This window comes from Macrobrachium nipponense, chromosome 31 (genome assembly GCF_015104395.2).
Source record: "Macrobrachium nipponense isolate FS-2020 chromosome 31, ASM1510439v2, whole genome shotgun sequence".
NCBI lineage: Eukaryota > Metazoa > Arthropoda > Malacostraca > Decapoda > Palaemonidae > Macrobrachium > Macrobrachium nipponense.
This window is the reverse complement of record NC_061093.1, coordinates 18,695,473-18,719,562: the sequence shown is the minus strand read 5'-3', so window position 1 is coordinate 18,719,562 and position 24,090 is coordinate 18,695,473. Positions and strand designations below refer to the sequence as shown.

At 40.9% G+C, this 24,090-nt stretch overlaps 1 protein-coding gene across 1 annotated transcript; it reads right to left on the bottom strand.

Annotated features, from left to right (window-relative positions):
- Positions 1 to 11,815: 11,815 nt before the first annotated feature.
- Positions 11,816 to 23,844, bottom strand: LOC135206774 (small ribosomal subunit protein mS23-like). Its single transcript, XM_064238267.1, is given in 8 exon segments — positions 11,816 to 11,926; positions 12,647 to 12,705; positions 12,708 to 12,756; positions 12,759 to 12,818; positions 12,820 to 12,853; positions 13,302 to 13,463; positions 19,004 to 19,076; positions 23,710 to 23,844. Coding segments are annotated over 7 exon segments (519 nt in total). The 5' UTR covers positions 19,048 to 19,076; positions 23,710 to 23,844.
- Between the last annotated feature and the right edge of the window lie 246 nt (positions 23,845 to 24,090).

Sequence of the window (24,090 nt, the reverse complement as noted above, 5' to 3'; positions counted from 1 at the left end):
CTGAAGTATGAAAGTATGGGAGAAGGTGCTGGAGAAAAGGGTGAGAGATAACAGCTGCCTTTGAAACTTTCTTTGGTGGTATGGCATATATTAGTGGATCTTGGTAAAGGATTTGATAGAATACTGAGGTGAACTATTAGATGGACATTTCAGAGTTCAAGGGTACCAGAATAATTTGTGTAATAATACTACTTTATAACAAGCTCTAGCGATAATAAAGGTAGTGTTACAAAATTAAATCAACACCAGTTTAATGTGCATTACAAGGATTAAAACACTTACTACTGTGTTGTTAGTTATAGTAATGGAGGAAGCTACAGCTAAAGGCAGAAGTGGAACCCCCTGGGAGCTACTGTAGTAGATGACCCAATTTTAATAGAAATAAAAAGGAGGAAGTACAAGTTTTTAAAAGAATGAAGAGGGGAATGAAAATCAGTAAGCAAAAAAAACCTTAAAATGATGTGGTAGGGTGAATGTAATGCTGTGTATTATATGGAGTAGGTGGTATCATCAGAAAGTCTCCTTATATACAAATGTAAATTTACTTAGTTTTTCTGCTTAAAATTCATAAAAATGCCCAAGGTGGCGAGAAGGAGTGGGAATACAAGATGGTGGAGACTTGAAAACTACTCAGAAAATTGTAGGCAAATCTGGAGAGATGTTGCAATATGTTGAGGTTCATTACTAATGCTTTAAGAAGATTGTTTATAGTTCAAATGAGAAATTTACTGAGCGATAAATAAGGTGGGATGTGTTAAGACAATTGTGTGACAAAGGATAGCCCATGTAAATAAAAAATACAATATACGGTAGGTAATTTCATTATATATAATACGTATTATAGACGTAACCCTAAATCTCTTCAGTTTTGCAAATCTTGTAGTGTTCAGAGGCTGCAAAATATAACTGTTATTGTTTAGACAGGTGGATAAAAAGGAAAGAAGAGTAAGAGAGGTCAGTCATAGAATGGGATACAGAAGCAGTAGGAATCCATAAATAATTATGGAGAAATGTCTGACATGGTAGATGACCCAATTGTAAATGCTAGCAAAAATACAAAAGAAAAGAAAAATTCAACACGGCAAACAAAGGCTTGACTAAAAGCATTGACGTCCACAGAACTGACTAAAAATATTGACGTCCACGGAACTACAGTCCTGAATAAAAATAAAAAAGCACAGGCTACCAATTAAAAAATTGGCTTGGAAAAGGAGAGCGAAGCAAAACTCTGGTCTCCAAGGCGGTAGAAGAAAGACTTGAAATTGATGACTAAGCATCCATTCCATATATTATGCATGAGTTGCCAGAAGCCACAGATTCCTTTTTTTACAATCTTTGATTGCTTTTTACCGGTTTTCCAGCTAGCACTAGAAGATTATCCTATTGTTAAGACTGAAGGGTTGCTTTGCTTATGAACAAGGAAAACTTAATACACATTCACCTCCAAATGTTTAAAGGTGTTTCAATTATATCAGTTTTTACTTATGCACGGGCTAAGATATAACAAGCATAATCTTTCTTGGTATGTCCAATGATAGAAAATGTCCCAAGATGCAGTTACCACTTCAGGTGTGGCACACTAGGTTCTTTGCAGTTTCATCCTTTCCCTTTGGACCACCCATATTTAGTTGTCAAGCTTTCTCAACTTCAGCTTGCCCCAATTTTTATCTTGCAATCTCAAAACATATATATGTATAGTACAAAATATTGTTATAAACAAGTTTTCAGGCCCAGCTGAAGGTAGTTCTGCAGGCATCAACTCCACTAATAAATTTATAAAACATCAGGTTAATAGTCTACAAAGCAAAAATGTTTGATACTCTTATTTGTTTCATCACAACCCCATAGGTCATATATATGTCAACATTCATGGTCAATAGATGTCCCCAGACTTAGTCTTTCGTATACTGTAACAGGCAGAAAAAAATGGTAACGAGAGAGAGATCTCACCCAGTTGTACCTGCACCTGTTCTTTGATGATGTGGAAGACAATGCAAGAACAGTAGATGTGAGTGTGGGTGTGGGCATGTTTCTAATGTCTACAGATTTCCCCATGGGTTAGGAGTGTACAATGCCCTTCCCATAAAATTAGAGTGCCAAGTTGTTGCCCTTTGAGTGGCAGAGCTTCGGCTTCAAAAAGAAGAGGGCCAAGAAGACTTGATTGTTTCATCATCAGTAACACATCTCTCACAGCCAGGCCTCTTATTAACACCATACATGCAAAAATAATTGCTCTTTGTTCTCCCTTTGCTGTGTGGTCCAGGGAGTTTCATCAGGGACAGTGGAACATCACCCATTGTTCCCTGTTGGTGATGGGCAGGTGTTCTGCTAGTAAATTTCCAGTATGCTCATTGGCTCTGCTCCTGAGAACAATGTTGCTACTCCTGCAGTGCCAGACCAGGTGCCAAAGTTCCTGTCACAGTCTTGGGAATTGCTGAAGTCTCTAGTCTTTCCTGGGGATGACTAGAGAGCTTTATTTTCAGATTTTAGGTGGTTCTCTTGCTCTGGCTATGAACCTGTCTTCTGCCATTGCTGTTGTGGAGCTGAATGAGAGGCATATTAGGAGTATAGTCTGTCACTTGTAAGTTAGTCTCCAACCACAACTTGATTCAAACAGCTTGTCATTATATGCTACAGTCATTAGTATGTATTCACCTGTTGTGCTTGCTCCCTTACCATGTACTATATAAATAATCACTAGTTCATCCGCATAGCTAAAGTTTTGCCCAACAATGGTAAATATTTTGCATCTCCCCCCTAAGTGCACCTTCCTCTCTTGAAATTATATGCACGTGCCTTTTTTTTCCTTTTTTTAAAAGTTTTGATGCATAGATATGTAACCTGCTTTCATCTGTAGAGTGTAAGGTAAGTTTTCATTTTCATTATTTTGAACATTCTCCATTATGTGCATTCCATTTTTCTTTATCAAACTTGTAAAATTTGTATGGCTGTTTGATAATAAATAAGGAAGTTTTATAGGTCCAGTATTTAAAGATTTTTCATGAATAAGTGGTACAGGTAATTATTTAATTTTCCCCACTTTAAATCACGTTATATTGTTATGCTACTATAGCAATGGCTTGTCCACTGTTCAACATAATTATTCGTGAGGTCATTCCTGTAATTATTCCATAATATTCTGCCTATACTAGTGCCAGTAGAGCTACAAAATAAAACTTAACATGGGAAATCTGAAGAAATCTCAAAAGATCAACTTCTGCAAACAACAGAAGCTGTTGTCTTACATCCATGGGTAGTAACGTTTGGGCTAGTCAACACTTGTATAGGGGACCTCCTGGGAACTCCAGATGCTCTTGGCATCTAGGAGATGGCTTTCAAATCCATGATTCAAGTCTTGGGCATACAACTTCTTGTCATTGTTTGATTTGTTAGGTGATCAACAGTGTATGAGCATTCTGTTTCTAAGGACCCTAAAGGCTACCAAATGCCCAAAGACCATTTGCGTTACCACTTAAGGACTTCATCTCCAAACTAGGTGCTAACAACTTGTTAGTTTTGGCTCGGCCAAGAAGTCGTGTCCAAGAACTCCATTTCGTTTGACTTTATGTAAAGATCAAACGAACATACTCCACAACTGACATGGTGGACAACAATACGTTTCAAGCAAGATTTCATAAGGTCAAGGGCATTGGTCTGTTCCTTGCATTCAGGGAGAACCTGTTGGACAGGTACTAAGGACAGGAATGTGGTCACCTACTACAGGCAGTCCCTGGTTATCGGCGGGGTTCTGTTCCCGGGATTGTGCTGATAAGCGAAAACCGCCATTAACCGAAACTTGGCGATTTATGGTGTCATAATGGCGCTTATGGCGCCAATAACCGGAACTCCTCTCATTACGGCGCTAGACAAGCCCCATAAAACCAGATTACCGAAAACCGGGGACTGCCTGTATTCACCTCCAGGAAGTAGCCTATAGATCCTCGGACTTTTTTTTTTGCCTTGAGTTCTTGGTGGCAGGCTCAGCAGTGATGTAGCTTAGCTCACCCAGCTCTTGAGGACAGGTGGTATCTTATCTAAGGTGCACAGCTATATGTATGTATATATCCTGCCTATAATTTAGCTCTTGTTGTACTGTATTAATAGATGCGATGCCTACCCTCTCTCTAGCAAGGGGAGAGAGGGACTGACAAAGAACAGACCCGTTGGATATCTTCAGCTTTATTGGCCCTGACAATAAGGGTTCACCAAGCCTATCGTCGAATTGATGACTGTACATTCCATTTATTTGAAAGGCCCAGAAGTCTGGCAGTTGAACATCACACATGTTCAACAGATCAGAGGCATGGGGTCTCCTTCCTTAGCTCTTACATGACAAGGAAAAAGCTCACAAGGTGAAGACAAAGTACCAAATTCAGTTTCAGAGATTAGCTCAGATTCCTCCCACCAAGAAGTAAGTTTCCCTTATGTAAAGTCCACGGGTTTGTATATACGTATGTAGGAACAAAGGCTGTGAATGAAAAATACAAATTGATTGATAATTTTTCATTTTTCCTAACATACTACAAGCCTGAGGTCTATATAAATGGCCCACCTCTAACCACCCCTCATTCTGCTTCCTGGGATAAAAGGTAAAATCAATGTGTACCACTGGATCTGGATGGCAAGGATTCCTTCCCTACCATTGGTTTGGTAGCCAACTACCAATATCCTTATTTTTAGTTAAACAGCTGGCACCAGCTTGTGCAGAATGTAAATCCCCTCTGTAAGTACCAACAGCTGGCACCAGCTTGTGCGGAATGTAAATCCCCTCTGTAAGTACCAACAAGGGTTTGTAAGTTAGGAAGAATACAAATTACTTAAAAATATTTCATTTTGTTCATGAAACTTACCTGTCAGATATATATATAGCTGTATTCTCTGAAGTCCGACAGAATTTCTAAAACTTACGACACACGTAGTGGGAGTTAGGGTGGTTAGTACCCATTCCCGCCGCTGGGAGGCGGGTATCAGGAACCATTCCCATTTTCTATCAGATTTCTTCTGTCGCCGGTGTCGTAAACATCTGTTTACACACCTCCGCCTCAGGATTTGGGAAAACTTTTCATTGCTTGAGTATCCTCTTGACTTTTTGGTTTTTTGATTGGATCGATAGCTTGGCATACGTGACTTGGACTGTTTTGAATTTGGCTTAGATTTTTTCCTTAGATATGTCTGGATGTAGTTCGGCTAGCGCCAGGGTGTGTTCGAAAGTGGAATGCAAGGTTAGGCTTCCTAAAGCCTTGGTTGATCCTCACACATTGTGTAAGGGTGTAGGGGGCAAGAGTGTAAATATGATTTGCGCTGTAATGAGTGTGAAAGCTTGGATGATTTACAATGGAAGACGTATGAATCCTACGTAAATAAGTTAGAACGTGATAGGATTAGGAGGTCTTCCTCCAGGAGTAAGTCGGGTCCAGCAGACAGGGTCTTAATGTATCCCCCTTCTAACCCTCCTTTAGATTTTGTGTCTCCTAACCCCGTAGTGTTGCCTTCGGGCCCTCAAGTGGTGTCTGCGGAGGGTAATGCCCTTTCGGGGTGCCTTATCCTGGATTCCATTGAAGACGCTTGAATCTAAAGTGCTTGCCCTTGAAAACAGGCAAAATAAGTGCAGTGATAGTGCCCTAGTGAAGTGGAGGGGGCGTCAGATCGGCCCTATAGCGCCTTCCTATGGCTGGGGACCTCTGCCGGACTCCCAGGACTCAGGGAGAGGGCATGTCGAAGGCCGAAGGAGGGTTACGGGGAACCCCCACCGATCTGACGTCCCTTCAGCAGTTCCTGTGGACGCTTCCCAGGCTGCTAAGGAGCGTGCTCGAGCACGTATCGTGAAGGATTGTTTCTCGTCTTCCGACGCGTCCTCCCCGCGCAAGGGGTGGGAATCTCGTTCGGATTCGCGACCTTTGAAGAGGACTCTTCAAGAGCTTGACGCTTCACGTCATGCTTTGTCTGAGTGGCATTCTTCTCCGGAAAGCGTAGCTTTTCCGCCCCAGAAGAAGTCTAGGACGTCATCCGACGATGACGCCCGCGAGCGCCCCAGTCGCTCTAGAGCCAAGGCTGTTCCTGGGAGAAGGAAGAAGGCGTCCCCTCGCCCCTCTCCTTCTCACAAGTGCAGCTCGTCTCCGCGTAAGGAGACATCTCAGACGGAGATCATCATTGCTATGCAACGGCAAACTGGACGCTTTACTAAAGCAGAAGGAGACGGTTCCTCGTCGCAGGAAAGACGATAGACTTCCTATCAAGAGAACTAGGCAGTCTTCACCAACGGCTCCTCTTTCGTCCCCGTCTTCTGATTTTTCGCCCTCTAGACTTCGTTTTGCTCCCCAGGGTTCGTCTAGAGGTGACGTTAGACGCCAGGTTAGAGAGAGATCTCTGCATGCTCCTCTCTCTTCCCGTAGAGAGGACGCTCGGCGTTCCGACTTTCGAACGCTTCTGCTGACGACGATTTTGTAGCTGTCGGACGGACTTCTATGCGTTCGGCCCCTCTTCGACATGACAGTGTTGACGCTCAACGATACGCTAGTCGGGCAGTTGATCAAGTTTCTTCGCGGGACGTTCGTAAGGACGCTTCGCGGGACGTTAGAAGAGTCTCTTTGATGGACGCTCCGTTGGACGCTTCGCTGGACGCTCGAGAGAACCCTACGTTGGACGCTCAGATGGACGCTCGTAGACGTTCTAGTAAGAGCTCTGTGGACGCGAATGTGGAAGTTCGCTGTCACTCGGATGTTGTTCCCGAGGCTTTGGCTGACGCTTCTCGTCTTATTTTCCTCTTCACGTTCGCCTCTAAAGGTGATTCCTGATCCTGTGACTGTTAAGGATCCGTTACCCTCTTCTTCTCTTCATCGTTTCGGATAGGAGACTTGGAGCTAAAGGACTTCTGCCTCTTCCTTCGGATTTGCACTCGGGTAGGGAAGAAGGAGAGCTTAGCGGTTCTTCTGAGGATGTTGATGAAGAACAACCTGCTACGTCTGCTTCGTCAGATTATCAAGTTTTGGCACGACTACTTCGGGATTCGTTTGGCGATACTTTCCAGCCTGCTGCTCCTCCTTCTCCTCCTTCTCAGTTTTCATCGTCGAAGACAAGCAAGTCTCCAGGTTTCGTGAAGATGAAGACGTCGTTATCTACTAGAAGAGCTTTCCGGAAGGTTAACGGCTGGATGGAGTCTAGGAAAGCAAAGGGAAGGACTACTTTCGCCTTGCCTCCGTCTAGACTTAGCGGTAAGGCAGGGATGTGGTATGAGACAGGCGAGGAATTAGGATTGAAGGTTCCTACGTCTGCTCAAGGTGATTTCGCCAGCGTGGTTGATGCCTCAAGGAGGGCCCGGGCCCTTTTAGCCTCAGCTAAAGTATCATGGACGACTTCCGAACTGGACCATCTTTGAAGGGACTGTTTAGGTCCTTAGAGGTCTTCAACTTCTTAGACTGGTGTCTTGGAGCTTTAGACAACCAATCTCGTAAGCCAGACTCGATCAGCTTGGGGGAGCTGTCCAGTGTATTGTCATGCATGGACAAGGCCGTCAGGGATGGCTCAGAGGAGTTAGCCTCTCATTTTTCAGCAGGGGTTCAAGAAAAGGTCGCTTTATTGCAACTTTGCGGCTAAGTCTGTCTCTCCCGCACAGAGGACAGAACTTTTGTATGCTCCCTTCTCGAGTCATCTCTTCACCCCAAGCTATGGTGAAGGATCTGGCAGTTAGTCTGCAAGAGAAAGCCACACAAGACCTGTTGGCTCAGTCTTCGAGACGTCCGGCTGGCCCTTCAACGTCGTCAGGAGCCCAACCGTTTGAGAAAGCAGAAGCCCTTTCGTGGAGGGACTTCCGCTAGATCGTCTCCTCGAGGAAGAAGCCTTCCTAGAGGTAGAGCCCCTTCCAAGTCTAGGGGCAAGAAGTGAGAGATCGTTGCCTTCAGGTCACCGGTAGGAGCCAGGCTGCAGTTGTTTGCAGAAGCCTGGAGAGTAAGAGAGGCAGACACCTGGTCTCTCGACGTCATAGAGAAGGGTTACAAGATCCCTTTCATAAAGCCGCCCCCGTTGACTTCAACCCCTCCCAGGGACTTGTCCCCATCGTATCCTCAAACAAAGCGAAAGATACTTTTCGACCTGCTCGAGCAGATGCTCGAGAAACGAGCAGTGGAACAGGTTTTAGACCTGGCAACGCCAGGATTTTACAACAGATTGTTTCTTGAACCGAAACAATCGGGAGGGTGGCGGCCCGTCTTGGATGTAAGTCATCTAAACCTCTATATAGAAAAGCAGAGGTTCAAGATGGAGACACCTCAGTCAGTTCTGGGGCCTTAAGACCCGGAGATTGGATGGTATCACTCGACCTCCAGGACGCCTACTTTCACGTCCCGATACATCCCCAATCGATGAAGTACCTTCGGTTCGTACTGAAAGGGAAAGGTCTTTCATTCAGGGCTCTTTGTTTCGGACTGAGTACGGCCCCTTTTATCTTCACCATCTTAATGAAGAACGTGGCGAGGTGGCTCCATCTTTCCAACATTCAGAATCTCGCTCTATCTGGACGACTGGCTCATACAGCTCCTCGCAGACCCGGTGCCTGAGGACTTGCAAACGACTCTGTCTTTAGCTGCGTCCCTGGGACTTCTGGTGACTTCGAAAAGTCACATCTGACCCCAACACAGTCCAATGTGTATCTGGGGATTCAGATGGATGCAGTGGCTTTTCGGGCTTTTCCGTCCCAGGAACGTCAGCAACAAGGCATGTAGAAAAAGTGTCGGCCTTTCTAGGGAAGGATTCATGCTCGTGAGGGAATGGATGAGTCTGCTGGACCATTTACCTTGCTGGAGAAGTTTGTTTCCCTGGGGGGAGGACTACACCTCCGACCTCTTCAGTTCTTTCTGTCGGACAGCTGGACAGAAAAGGACAACTTCGACATGAAGTTAAGCATCTCGGAAGAGGTGAAGAACCATCTAAGATGGTGGCTCGATCCGTGGAAGCTGTCAGAGGGCATATCCCTCAAGCTTCAGAACCCCGACCTAGTGTTGTTCTCCGACGCGTCATCCACGGGTGGGAGCAACTCTAGGGGGGGAGGAAGTGTCAGGTACCTGGAGATGGGGAACAGGTAACCTGGCATATCAACTTCAAAGAGCTGGCAGCGGTTCAATTAGCGCTCCAGTTCTTCCAGAACAAAGTCTCCCGTCGTGTAGTTCAAGTCAACTCGGACAACACCACAGCCCTGGCATACTTGAAGAAACAAGGAGGAACACACTCTCGCTCCCTGTTCGCTCTAGCGAAAGAGATCCTACTTTGGGCAAAGGAGAGAGAAGTCACAATATTGACAAGGTTCATTGCCGGAGTCGAGAACGTCCGGGCAGATCTCCTCAGTCGACAAGGACAGTTATTGCCGACAGAGTGGACTCTCAATCAAGACGTATGCCAGGAGCTGTGGGGTCTTTGGGGATGTCCCTTAGTGGACATCTTTGCAACATCAGGACGGCGAGACTCCCCCTGTATTGCTCCCCGGTTCTCGATCCGGGAGCAGTAGCAGTAGACGCCCTTCTATGGGATTGGACGGGCCTAGATCTCTACGCTTTTCACCCCCCTTCAAGATCCTGGGGGAGGTGATGAGAAAATTCGCAGCATCGGAGGGGACGAGGTTGACTTTAATCGCCCCCTTTTGGCCCGCAGCGATCTGGTTCACAGAAGTGATGTTCTACCTGGTGGATTATCCGAGATCTCTTCCGTTAAGGAGAGATCTACTCAAACAGCCCCACTTCGAGAGGTACCACAAAAACCTCTCCGCTCTGAGTCTGACTGCGTTCAGACTATCCAAAAGTTGGCCAGAGCGAGAGGTTTTTCGAAATCAGTGGCTAAAGCTATCGCCACCGCGAGGAGACCTTCATCAATCGCGGTTTACCAATCGAAGTGGGCAGCCTTTAGAAGTTGGTGTAAGAGAAAAGGAGTTTCCTCTACCACTACCTCTGTGAGCCAGATCGCCGACTTCTTGCTTTATCTTAAACAAGATCTGAAGTTGGCAGTGTCAACTATTAAAGGCTACAGAAGCGTCCTATCTGTAGTTTTTCGCCATAGAGGTCTTGACCTCGCTAATAACAAGGATCTCCATGATCATTGAGATCTTTCGAGACGACCAAGGTACCGCTACCGAAGTTACCTTCGTGGAACCTGGATGTGGTCCTCAAATATTTAATGTCAAATCGCTTTGAACCTCTTTCCTCTTCGTCTCTACGAGATTTGACGAAGAAAAACTGTATTCCTAACTGCTCTGGCGACGGCGAAGAGAGTTAGCGAAATACAGGCTATCAGCAAACACGTCGGCTTTCAAAGGGCATAATGCGGTTTGCTCTTTGGGTATGTCGTTTCTGGCCAAAAACGAAAACCCCTTCCAATCCGTGGCCTAGAACGTTCGAGATCAAGGGTATGGCAGAGATCATTGGTCAAGAGCCAGAAAGAGTCCTGTGTCCTGTTAGGGCTCTTAGAGAGTATATTCGTAGAACGAAGGATTGCCGAGGTTCTGCGGAGAACTTATGGTGTTCAGTCAAGAGACCAAACATGCCCATGTCCAAGAATGCACTGGCATTCTTTTTAAGAAACACCATTAAAGAGGCGCACTCTTCTTGCAAAGACAGCGACTTTAAGATACTAAAAGTTAATGCGCACGAACTAAGGGCTATTTCGACCTCAATAGCCTTTCAGAAAAACATGGCTCTTAAAGACATTGTAAGTGCTACTTTTTAGAGGAGTAACTCAGTGTTCGCCTCGCACTACCTACGGGAGGTGAGAACGACCTATGAAAACTGTTACTCTCTTGGGCCATACGTCGCCGCAGACACTATTTTGGGGGCAGGAGGTAGCACTCATCCTTTCCTATAGAAAAAGGGTAGGTGAGTTTTTACTATTTGTATGTTTATGGTTGTAGGGTCGGCTGCCGAGTAACGGTCGTCCCTTCCTTTAGCCTTTGGTATATGGGAGTTTGTTGTTAGGCTAACTTAGGTGGTGGTTTTGCCTCGTTGCCCTCAGAAGTATGGTCATGGTCTAGTCACATTGTGGTCCCGTCCCCGTTGACAGATCATCTAGAGCGCACCAACTACACAGGTCACTACCTTGTTGGTAACTCTAGTGAAGCAGAAGCAGGCTTGGGTGACAGTAATCACGAAGTCAGCTATGCTAACAGGTAAGGAACCAAGATGTCAATCATCTACATTTATATGTTTCCTAAAATCCTTTTTCTGTCTCTCCCACCGCCAAAGGTGGGATTCAGCTATATATATATCTGACAGGTAAGTTTCATGAACAAAATGATATTGTTAAGATACAATAAAGTTTGTTCATACTTACCTGGCAGATATATATATAGCTGTATTCTCTGAAGTCCGACAGAATTTCTAAAACTTACGACACACGTAGTGGGAGTTAGGGTGGTTAGTACCCATTCCTGCCGCTGGGAGGCGGGTATCAGGAACCATTCCCATTTTCTATCAGATTTCTATCTCCACTGTCTCCTGAGGGGAGGTGGGTGGGTACTAAAAATATATATATCTGCCAGGTAAGTATGAACAAACTTTATTGTATCTTAACAATATCATATTTTTTCTTGGTAGCCTCATTAAACACAGTTCAGGTGAAATGCTTCTGTTGGATGTAACTGAATAAAACTTTATAATCAGTTATATTCAACATAGACAGTAGAACTTACAATATTCATTTATATTCAACAAGACATCAAAACATATATTCAACATAAATATCAATGAACATTTCTTTCTAAATGGAAGGATCTAAACAACAGGAATGAGGTAATATTTATTTACAATTATATAAAAAATAAACACCTGTCTCCTACCATCTAATCCTCTTGACTATCTTTAAAAATATCAGCTAATCGAACTTTCTGTTTGATATTTCCCTGTTCTTTCAAGGGCTCACTTACTGGAACTTGCTCTTTGTCTGCCTCAACCTGAAAGAAAGCATTTTTCATAATTCACAAATTACCTCTCTACAGTAGTGTTTGCATTTCATTGTGGAGCTCTTGGATACAAAATCTGATAAAATATTGGTTCTCATTAATATTTCCTTGATATAAAACTAGCAAAAGATCACATTGAATTTGTATGACATTTACAAAAGGAAAGGAAAAAACAAAATTTTATATACTATATATGTCAGGTAATCTTGGTGAATTAAGATAGACAGTCAGTGTTATGACATAAATCAGAATTATCAAGCTGACTACTCTAGTTTACTGCTCAGTAATCATACAGAAGATTTTATTGAACTTTTACAGTACGTATGTACTACGGTATTTACAACAGGTCATGGGAATAAGAATCATTTAAATGAGACCTTACTCTACATAAATTTCATATCATTGAACATTCTTGATTTCAAGTTTTCTCCATTACCGGTTAGGGTTTATATTTTGATGAAATACTTGGACTTTTTTCCAAACCATTAGCATTTTCTGCCTGAATTCCTATCAATGCTCCTTCCCTATGATCTGGGTCTTCCCTAAAAACTGTCACCCTCACACTAAATGCTAAGGTAAAATGTGTTTTAAAACTTATGAGGGTATTTTATCATGGGAGTACTACTGCCAAATAACCAGAAAAGTAATGATTTTCTAAGTTTGCTTATAATTTCAAGATGGAGAATGAAAATTTAATCCAATCATGCTGACCTTAGGCGGTGCCCGAGAAGGATCTAAGTAAATGCCCCTTAACTCAAGAGCAAGTGCTGCTCATCCATCAGTTTTTCAGTGGGAGTGATGCCTTCACTTAGCAATCGCCTCCATACTCCTCAATGAAGAGCTGGCATAGGGTAGGGCGTTTGCTGTCTTCAGAAAGTCGTATTTGATCCTGGTGAGCCATGCTTCTTATAAAATTGCCTGGAAGTAAACAATCATATCTTCATCATAAAAAGCAGTACAGTAACCATATTCATCAATAGAAAATGCTAAAGTATATGAAATCCAGATAACATCAAGACTTGAAAAAATGTAACCTGTAAATAATGCAGTGTGGTATAGCATGTTCCATGCATTTGCCTTTAGAAGTGTTCGTGATAGGAGGCAACCAAACTGTAATTTTTGTTTCATTAAACCAAACTGTATTTTTTGTTTCATTGAGAACACCTGACAGTGTTATTGTTTGAAAAGGTCTTATAACTGACTAGCATATTCAAATGGCAAATAAGCCCCTAATAATTTTGGTAAATTTTATTAGTTTAACACTAATAAAAATCACATTCATCACAGATTTTACATTAAACGTTATAAGTAAAACAGGAAAAAAACATATAGAATTAAACAGAACACCTTAAGGAATATTACATACGCTCTGTGTACATCTTCAGGGTAAAGAATAGGCCTAACTGGTTTCTCCTGAACCTTGCGGTCAAACTTTGGCTCCAGCTTAGGAGGAAATGCTTCATAAACTTCATACCACAAAGGCTTGTCTGCAGGCTTCATTGCACCAGATTTCAGCAGTCCAGTGGTCCTGAAAAATTAAAATCCCATACACATAAATACCAATAAGGTTACTGAAGATCACTTATGGTATAACCTCTGGGTAAGTTTAAAGGAATGGATAAGACTGTTTCACAAAACATTCCCTTTACAAGCAAGCAATTCATCAATCAAAATTATTACAAAATTATTTTATAATATTTTGTTCCGTGAAAAAACTTAAAAACATGTACTTTGATATGATAAAGTGAAGGAAGATATGGAGAGAAGAGGTTTGGTGGAGGTTGATGCCTTTGATAGAAGGCACGTCAGGCAACCAACCCCTTAATGTAGGGATAACGGTATGAAAGATGATATTTGATGTTTTGTAAATGCCATTTTGAACAATTTTATACTTGGTTGTGGCTAAGCATGAAGTTTTTATTGTAAAACTAATATTGTAATACCTACCTGAACACCTGAATAAGCCCTGGTCACTTACCAGCCCGAACCATCATTTATTAAAAATTTACCAAGTCTTTGGTTAAAATAAACAATCAGTGTTGCCAATCTCCTGGCAAAACACCCTCGTTACCTAGTTACCAGCCCACCGCTGGTAGCCCTGCCTCACGGGCCGGTCACACCTGCCCTCTCACGTCAATCATAACTCAATAACTCTGTATGAGAGGGGAGGAGGGTGGGAATCATTCAGGTGTTCAGGTAGGTATTACAATATTAGTTTTACAATAAAAACTTCATATTGCAACACACCCCTGAACACCTGAATAAGCCCGATTAACAACATTAATTTGGAGGTGGGGAATCAAATCTACCCGGCCCTCCACTGTACCAGTTTGTCAGTCAATATAATTGAGTACGCGGGGTCAGTCTCAAGTTCATTTGTCACTCGTCCAAACTAATCTCCCATGTGTGGCCTTCTAGGCCTCCCATATGTGGAGGGAAAAACTCCTGCACCTCTACCCTAAGGTCAAAACTCATTGAGTGCGGGAGGGATACAAACCTGTTTCCTCTCAGCTGGCTATGTGCCTCACCTGAGTAGAGGAAAAAACTGAAGACCTCCCATGTGGCTCTTGGCCCCTCTCATGTATGGAGGGAATCTGAAGACCTCCCATGTGGCTCTCGGCCTCTCATGTATGGAGGAAACTGAAGACCTCCCATGTGGCCTTAGGCCTCTCATGTAACGGAGGAGACAACCCTGTCCATCAGTGCGTCTGCGACGGTGTCGTCGATAGTAGTGATGTCCGCTCGTCTTGTAGTGTTGTACCTGCCTGGTTGGCACTTGGAAGAATACCCTCAGATAGACCCCAGACATGTTCTTTCCTATCTGTCCTAATACTTAAAATCCTCTTGTGATATATCATATCATGAATACCTTATACATATTCCTAATATTCGCTCCCTACTCTAATACTAACTCAGACAGCAAGATTTTTGGGTTTAAAAATAGAATTTAGGCCAAAGGCCGAGTATTGGGACCTATGAGGTCAGTCAGCGCTGAAGGGAAATTGACAAAGTTTGAAAAGGTGTGACAGGAAGAAAAACCTCTGTTGCACAATGAGTCCAGTGTTAGGAAAGCGTGGAAAATAGGATGAGAGAATATGAAATCAGATAAGTAAGAGAGAGAGAGAGAGAGAGAGAGAGAGAGAGAGAGAGAGAGAGAGAGAGAGAGAGAGAGAGAGAGAGAGAGAGAGAGAGAGAGATACAATCGTCTAGGATAAAGAGAGAATATAAAATCAGGGGAGAGAGAGAGAGAGATAAATTACAATCGTCTAACATCTCCACCTCCGTAAATTGCACCCTCTTCTAAGTTAAAAGGGTATTATCTTAAGGATAATATACTCGTATAACTCCGTACAGCTATGAACAACCGAACGAGAACTTGTTGCTAATGCGATCGACTCCTATAACAACATCACTTTATTGTATTGATCAGCGTGTGACAGTAATCGAATCCGATAGCAACATCCGTTATTGTATTCATCCGCGTGCGACGGTAATTACTGTATTCATGTTAAAAATGCAGCTGAAGCTAATAAGGCAAAATTACATGCATCAACAACCTGGATTGAAGTCCCGAGCTTTTGTATGAATTCAAACGCAGCCGTGGTAAAAGAAACTAATAGCATAAAAGAGCTCATTACTGTTGTTTTCACACAGACAAAGGATTAATAAAGTATATAAAGTGTAAGGTTCGTAATACCTATGAAAAAGAGTGAAAAACGAACGGAATCCTAAATTTAACGCCATCTAACCCGAAGGAAAAACTAGCTTCCAATGAGACGTGATCAGTCAAAATTTTTGGTCTAAATTACATCGTAAGACGCAACAGTATGACTTCGTTCCATAAGTTAAGTATCCAGATATTCATTAATATGCTAACTAGGGACAAAAACATTAGCCGAGACCAAGTGCTATGGTTGAATCTGGAGCCAAGGAAAAAAAAAAAGACTAGCCGGCATCTTGTCTGTCTAAGCCACACCTCCTTACAATAGTGCTGTTTGATGACAAGCTAGTGTAATTGTAATTTAATTGAAAAGTAATAAAATAATATTCCTTACAATAGTGCTGTTTGATGACAAGCTAGTGTAATTGTAATTTAATTGAAAAGTAATAAAATAATATTTAAAGGTAATTAAATTAACTTTATTAGGCCTAATATTAATTTCAGTTGTCATTGGTAATTTGCTCATTAATACGACTGGTTACACTAATTTGTAACTGTAACTGACAATAAGTGCAATTGCAAATTAACTGCAACAGTCAATAGTCTGTTAAACGTATGAAGACGTCATACATACGAATTCCTTACATCTGACATCTGATAATATGCCCCAAGATAGATACCTCATTGACTATGTTAAATGTCAACATAGTTGAACACACGTCTCCTTCAAGACGTTTGTACAAACTTGGCATAAGTGAGAGTGTTGTTACATTAGTCATTTTAGGCAATCAGGAGAGAATGAGATGGATACGGCGACGCAAACCCGTATTCGTCATCCGCTGATTCCAGCGTGAATGACTGCTGAGTTAGTGTTTATACTACGCTAATATGATGATACATATAATACAATTATAATGCTTTAGTCGGACAGAATCCGATCTTCATTCTGTTCGATTACATTCATATTAATTATCCTCGGATCGGATTCTCATTCGTTTTCAATTACACCTGTACTGAATTATCCGAAGTCAGAATGCCTTGAGCCTACAGCGTTAGCCAATATAAAAATAACTACCGATATGGTTGTACAGCAAATACTTTAGGCTAGGCCTAAAGGCTACTGAATATGCATACGATATATCATCGTGAACACTAGGCTAACCGTAGTTAATTTTATTCGATTTCTCTCCATACTGAATATCGTAAGTCAATATGCATTGAACGGAGAATTAGTTGATATTAACAATTATCGTATCGTATAAGTAGAGGAAAGTAACCTTAAAAACGAAGGAGCATATCTGAAAAACCAACCATGGCCTAAAAGCTTCTGATGCAAGGAACTCGAAGCAGGAAAAAGCCTAAAGATGCTCTAACGGAACGACTGTGGCCTCTATAAACTATTACTTTTAACGAGAAAACCAAACCACCCAGAAGAAGCCTGCACTTCTCTTCCTAAACTAAACACTATGTAGCCTATTATCCCTACTCGTCTATATCTTACCTAAGTTTTTATCATCCTGAGAACTTACACATTGAGGGAAGGGGAATCTGCTGCCAACACTGCCTGCTCCGCGCCAGGGAGGACGGCGGATCCTGCCCTGTGGGCTTGCGGATCCCCATAACCCCCAGCACCGGTTAGGGCTGGTTCTGGAACAGGCAGGGGAGCTGGAAAAGAACGATTAGTAATTTCAGTATCCCTATTGCTCGATCTATCCTCACTTAATCTTGACATAAAATCGGTAACAGAGATGTCATACTCGATGTCAGCCTACTCTCAAGTCTCTCAAAGAGCACTGTCTCTAAGTCTTTATCTTGATCTACGTTAGTCTCTTCCTGCCTACACTTACTTCTTAATACGAGACCTTTCCTATGTTTGAGATACCCTAACATATGGTCCAAAGACCACTCCTGACATTCCAAACATCTGGTCTTTACATTATATTGAACAGGCCTACAATTTACGCATAAGGAATGACTATCGTGTCATAGGGTACTCATCCTTTTCTTGCATTGTTGGCAAAGACGATACGTTGTTGAACTTCCGCTCGTCGTTTTCTGTGATGTCGTGGCCGAGAATGCAGTAGTCGTTGTCGTAGCTTGTGTTGTTTCTTCCTTTGCAGAATCAATGTCTGATGACAAGGTATTAAGAGCAATCCAACCGGGATGCGTAATTCGTCACCAAAATCAATCAAATCAAAGGTGCAAATGAAGGCCGGGCAAGACCAAAAAGGAGTTCGCTGTGGATACATCTGTACTCCACCGCGAACGATAAGTTGATTGACGTGAGAGGGCAGGTGTGACGGCCGTGAGGCAGGGCTACCAGCGGTGGGCTGGTAACTAGGTAACGAGGGTGTTTGCCAGGAGATTGGCAACACTGATTGTTTATTTTAACCAAAGACTTAGTAAATTTTTAATAAATGATGGTTCGGGCTGGTAAGTGACCAGGGCTTATTCAGGTGTTCAGGGGGTGTGTTGCAATATCAAAATTTAATATTACAATGGCATAGAACTATCAGTTGTATTTGCAACCGAGTACGTACATTAGAAAAATATAAGATGCTTATACCTATGTGTGAAAAGAAATGAAGATACCATATTTTTCTTGTTTATTGCCACCACCCATCACTATGTGCTCACAAATGATGATCATACACACTGTTTTATATCTGACATGTACTGAGTTTTAAAAAATTTGGGTTTGGTATATCTTTTGAAAAAACTTACTCTTAGGAAACAACAATCACAAAACCAGCATTCACATGAACCAAGTTATAATGAAGAGGAAGCAGCCACATCATGCTACAAACTAGGTGAAGTGGGACAGCAGCAGCAGTGCTCAAAACAAATCAGAATTGACATTAAGAATACAAACAACCATGAGTCACATCACTGGAAAAACCTTATGAACATTGTTTGCCACCTGCACATATCTACCATTAAAAGCAAATTAACAATGAAATACACTTATATGTAAGGAAGTAGAGTTCTGATTTCATGGACAAAACACTGACCTATGTTTCTTTGACATGTCTAACAGCAAATCTGGACCTCTTGCATTCCTCAGATTTCTACATATACAGTTACAATGGTCAAACAGGGCACAAGAGGTTTTTTTTCAGATTCTGACATACATCAGTGAAAATGATGAAGATGCTAATATTGATTGGGAGAACATTTTTGCCAGTATCAAATTTACAGAAAAAGGTGTGAGGTGTGAAAGCTGAAGAATATGAGACAGTGGACCCTAAACTAATACAAATCAAACTTGTGGGTTAATGTCATTTCTGTAGTTTGATAATGGAATTCTGAGCTTTATTTCACCATCTGATCAACAAGTATACGTATATAGTTTCATGAAAGCTCAGTACTGTAACAGTTTGAATGTTCATACAAATACATTCACTTACCTAGTGAAAATGGTGCCAATCTTTTCCAATCGATTCGTGGCCATCACAATGTTTGGGAAGAAAGCAGATTCTACTGAAAATAAAAATTTAAGAAAGGGGTTAAATGTTGAATCTGCACTTAATTCCCTGTACATTATGTATGTATAGTATGTGTATAAAATTTTGCATATGGTCGCACTTAATGAGCATTTTAATATACCGTAGATATATGATAATATTTTCTTTGCAATAGTATTCACATATGTCAACATAAAAAATTAATAAAATAGAATATGAAATACTAAATATTTGTAACTAAGATAGTATAAATCAATGTTTTACTGTACCATAATGATTATTTGTTATCATTAGCATTAGCACTACACAGTAGAATATGTATCACATTTATCAGTCAAAAAGCAATATTTTTGTTACTATTATTAATCTAATCAATGAGCTTCAGTAGTAAAGGCAAGAGAAGAATTTGGACTCTGGATGATACATTGGACAACTCAACTATTCTACTGTTGCTAATAATGAATTATACTGAATTTCGCTGTAAATCATATCAAAGAAAGTGGACACCTGCACAAAATCAGCAGTGTGAAAATACAGTTTTATTTTATTTGAAGAAAACTACATACCATTAATAGCATACTAAGTTTTATATAATATATTACATGACTATTTTGGTTTTCTTATCAACCATTGGGCTAGGAACCAGCAGGTAACTTGAGAATTGGAACTGGAATGTAAAATTTAAGCCAAAGACCTGGTGAAGTCAATCTGTGCCGAGAAGAAAGCCGAAACAACTGTTAGGAGAGGGTAGAGAAAAGTTAAGTACGTAGTATATATTAGTTTTACCAGACCACTGAGCTGATTAACAGCTCTCCTAGGTTGGCCCATAGGATTAGATATTTTTTATTTGGCTAGGAACCAATTGGTCACCTAGCAACGGGCGGGACCTACGGCTTATTGTGGGATCCGAACCACACTAGGTATATCAAGAAATGAATTTCTATCACCAGAAATAAATTCCTCTGATTCCAATTTGGAAGAGCCGGAAATTGAACTTTGGACCACCGGATTGGCAGCCGAGCGTGAAAACCACTTGTCCAGTGAGGAACTAGGAGAGGGTGGAAACTAAGATAAAGTAAGTTAGGGTAAACAATCACGGACGATCCATTGTCATCACGCTGGCCAGGTCTTATTCACTCGATATTTAATTGGTTAAACCAGAATACAATTACAACTTTAAGCATACCATTCAAAAGACTGAAGTGTCGTCAACATAATGTGATATATGAAAGCCCCATATGAACTAAAATAAGCATGTGACGCTCTTCGTAAAATGTTTTCAAGGCAGTTTTGAAATCCAATATGGCGGCTATCGTCAGGCTGGCCGGTCCTGACCACGGACAATCCACCATCTTTTTCCCAGGCCTTCCCAGCACTCATTTCGAACAATGTTAGCGTATATATGTAAACGTTCCATTGATCTTACTCAAGATTGCAGTTGTAATCAGCACAATAAAACAACATTTTGTTGCACATATTACTGAAAGTATGAAACTTGTTATTCCCAGGGTCATGGTTTGAACTGAATTCATTTTTACCTTGTAATCGGTGGTTTTATCCTTACTGCCATCACAACTGAAACTCCACAGTGCTTATTGATTGTAATTATCCACATTATTAGTCTTAATCCACTCCAAATAGCACTTGAACCACGTTCCTGTTCCTGGTTCCTAAGAGCTCACTCCACAAACACAGTTAATTCCCTTAATTGTTTCTTTACGCATTATTTAGTTTAACTTTACTTTATTACTTCAAAATGTTTATGTCATTCATGTCTATTATCCCTTTTTTGCAACCAAATCACCCCGAAAAATTACAGATATTTCTAAAGTAGATACAATCTAATGTTTCTAACCTTGTCGTATATCTGGCTGCTGAAAACCATCGCGGAGCAGACGACGGATTAGTACATTATAATTATAATTTTTTTTTTTTGCTAGCACTTTTCACTGACTTAAGTCTATATTAGTATTTTGATTTTTTTTAAATAACTGTATGCCAGAAATAAATGTAACCTGTAATGTTTGCATGCTAAGAATGGCAAAATCATCGTTGCCACATTAGTGGAGCTTCAAACATACGCCGATGCATTATTATAAACTGTTTCCATGAATTCTAGTTGTCATAGTAATGCAATAATGGTAAAATTGCTTTAATATTTATGTATATATACTTCCAATACATAGGCTAATTTCACTAATTTCCACGTTTTGTGTAAGTCTTATACCCAGTTTGGAGGGTGAACACATACCAATTGGCAACAGTGTATAAATATATCAGTCAATAGGCAGGTAACAACCGAGTGAATCGTTAGATATATCCACCAATGTAAACTATTATTAGATAGATAGATGGAAAAATCATAGAAAATAAGTTTAAACTGAAGCAACATTCAGAGAGAGAAGGGAAGGTGAAGGAAGGAAGAAGGACAGGGATGGTGGTGGAAGTGGGGGGAGAGGGTAGGTGGAACTTTTTACTGCTGTGTTCGTATCCATTTTTGGATAATGGAGTTTTTGTCTCTTGGTACAAGGACAAGTGTCGTTATTCTTTACGATTAGTGATTCAAGATACCCTTATAAATTATAACACTGGGTGTAATACACTATAGCAAAATCTCGTTCTGATACGAGTGTTTGTTACAGAAATATTGCCAAAAAACATGCTTGCACTGTCTCTGAAACCCATAGTAGGTATGCTGCTTAGTTGTCAATCAAGTTTTTTGTAATCGAGTATTTTTTACAAGCTAGCTATTGCATAAATTTGTATTTTTCTCAATCAAAAAACCTATGCTGCTCATTGCTAACTTTTCTCTTTTAACGACTTTCTGGTCATTGCAAATTCAGCCCCATTAATTTCTTATGGTGTGAAAACAGACAAGAGGCCCAGGGTGTGAAAGCGATTGCGTCACACTACGGTGGTAATCCGGCAGTAAAACATCGTCATATATCCAAAAAAGTAAATAAATAAAGAAAGATAATATATGCACATTATTACAATTATAACAATTACATGTAGAGCTGATAACAATCTGCATGAATAACTGGTAAACTGTTCTGCAAGAAAGTTGAGTATAGCAATTAATTTACAATTGGTACGAAAGTCAAGATGTCGTGACGTCATAATACAGGACTTAAAAAAACGTTCTAATTCCAAAAAATAATTACTTAAATTTGAGTCAGGAATCGGGTTACTTTTTCAATAACGAATATTTTCAAATTAATCATCATAAATATGTAAAATATTGATGTTTTACTATTTATTTAAATAATTATCTACCTGCATGCTTCGTTGTCTTCTTCTACCAAAACCGTAGTTTCCTTGAAAACGTCGTGGCAAGGGACCATTTTATGATTGTTGTGATGAAAGTGCCCCGCGTCTATGGGTAGAAGTGGTGTGCAGATTTAGCACAGGAAATGGGAAGTTTGTTGACACAAGCGACTCCGCAAACATCGAGATGGCATCAATCTTCTAAAGTTTTTTAATTGCAAGTAAAAATTTCAAAAGTGTTTTGGTGTTGTGGGCCTGCGTTGGCCATCCTTTTCATTACCCTCTGTTTAAATCTTAAGATATGGCCTTAATTTCTAACTTTGGAGAAAATACTTTGAAAGGAGAGTAGAGGTCTTTGGCTCCTTCTCTCACCAACAAGACGGACTGATGACCATCTCCGGTGTCAGGACGCGTTAAAAGTACTTTTTCTTAGGGTGGCCAGCCGTGATAGTCGGTGAGTGGCCATCCAGTCGCGGTGTTTTACCCTAATATAAACAGGCATACAGTAAATTGAATTAATATAATTACTACTACTGTTAGGGGCTAAAGTGACACTGAAAAAAACCACAAGTAGCAACCTAGTACTACCTAATGACTACAACGCACGGAAGGGACAACCCACCTACAGAGGGTACCTTAAGAACACCCTGCCAACTTAGCCGATGCTATACCTAGCGTATCCTTAAGTATAATTTCAGCATAATGAAAAAAAATCGTAAATTTCACTTCCTATTACCTACAGGGTAGGCACATACCTACATGTTTAGCTAATTAGTAGTAGGTAGGTAACACAAAGATAGATCTAGGGTACTTATCAGCGGCGGCCATAGGGAACTTAAGGCATTTGTGGTTTTTCTATGCATTTTACCTACTGGAACAAAAATTTCACTGTACTAATTATTTAGTTCGGATTAGTGACTTTTTTTGGGTAATCAGTACTAAACACGGCAAAATACGTTGGACGCCCCAATCCCTAGTGGATGTCGTATCTGCGGTTACGTTCCTTGCAGTCCGTGTGGACTGCTTCTGTAGAATTACCAACACAAAGAGTGGCTCAGCGCAGCTAAGGGTAGGCTAGTGCAGAGCGCTTCTTGACGATATTGTATAAAATAGGGTAACCTACCTAATTCTAAAGAATAACTTCACACGGACTGCAAGGAACGTAACCGCCAGGACGACATCCACTAGGGATTGGGGCGTCCAATGTATTTTGCCGTGTAGTACTGGCCCCTGGGGTTAATTACAGTCGACCGCCCAGAAATAACGGTAAATTCTTAGTACCCTACCTAATAGGTACCTAAGCAACCCGAATACTAGGCTAGGCTATAGGAAACTGTAATTTCTAAAGAAATACCAGACGGCGAGTTATTATTAAGATTTACCTAAAATAGTACCGCCAACAGGTCGGCGATTGGCGAAGTCAAATCCATGTCATAAGAAAAAATATTAAGGCTATTAGTTTAGAGGAACAAAATATGAAAATGGGACTTGCCTCAGACAGTTTCGTTTATTGTTGCAGACGTCTTACAAAACCATATGGCAAATAGTAGTATTTGCAAATAGTAATCTTTGAAACGGCTCCATTGCTCTTTCAATTGGTTGTGATTCTTTTTGTATATATATATATATATATATGATATATATATATATATAGATAATATATATATATATATATATTGCGTGGTAGTCCTACCATACATTCTTTTATATTTCCTTTCATATTTTCAATGTCCCTCTCTAGATAGATCTATGAATAGTAAAGT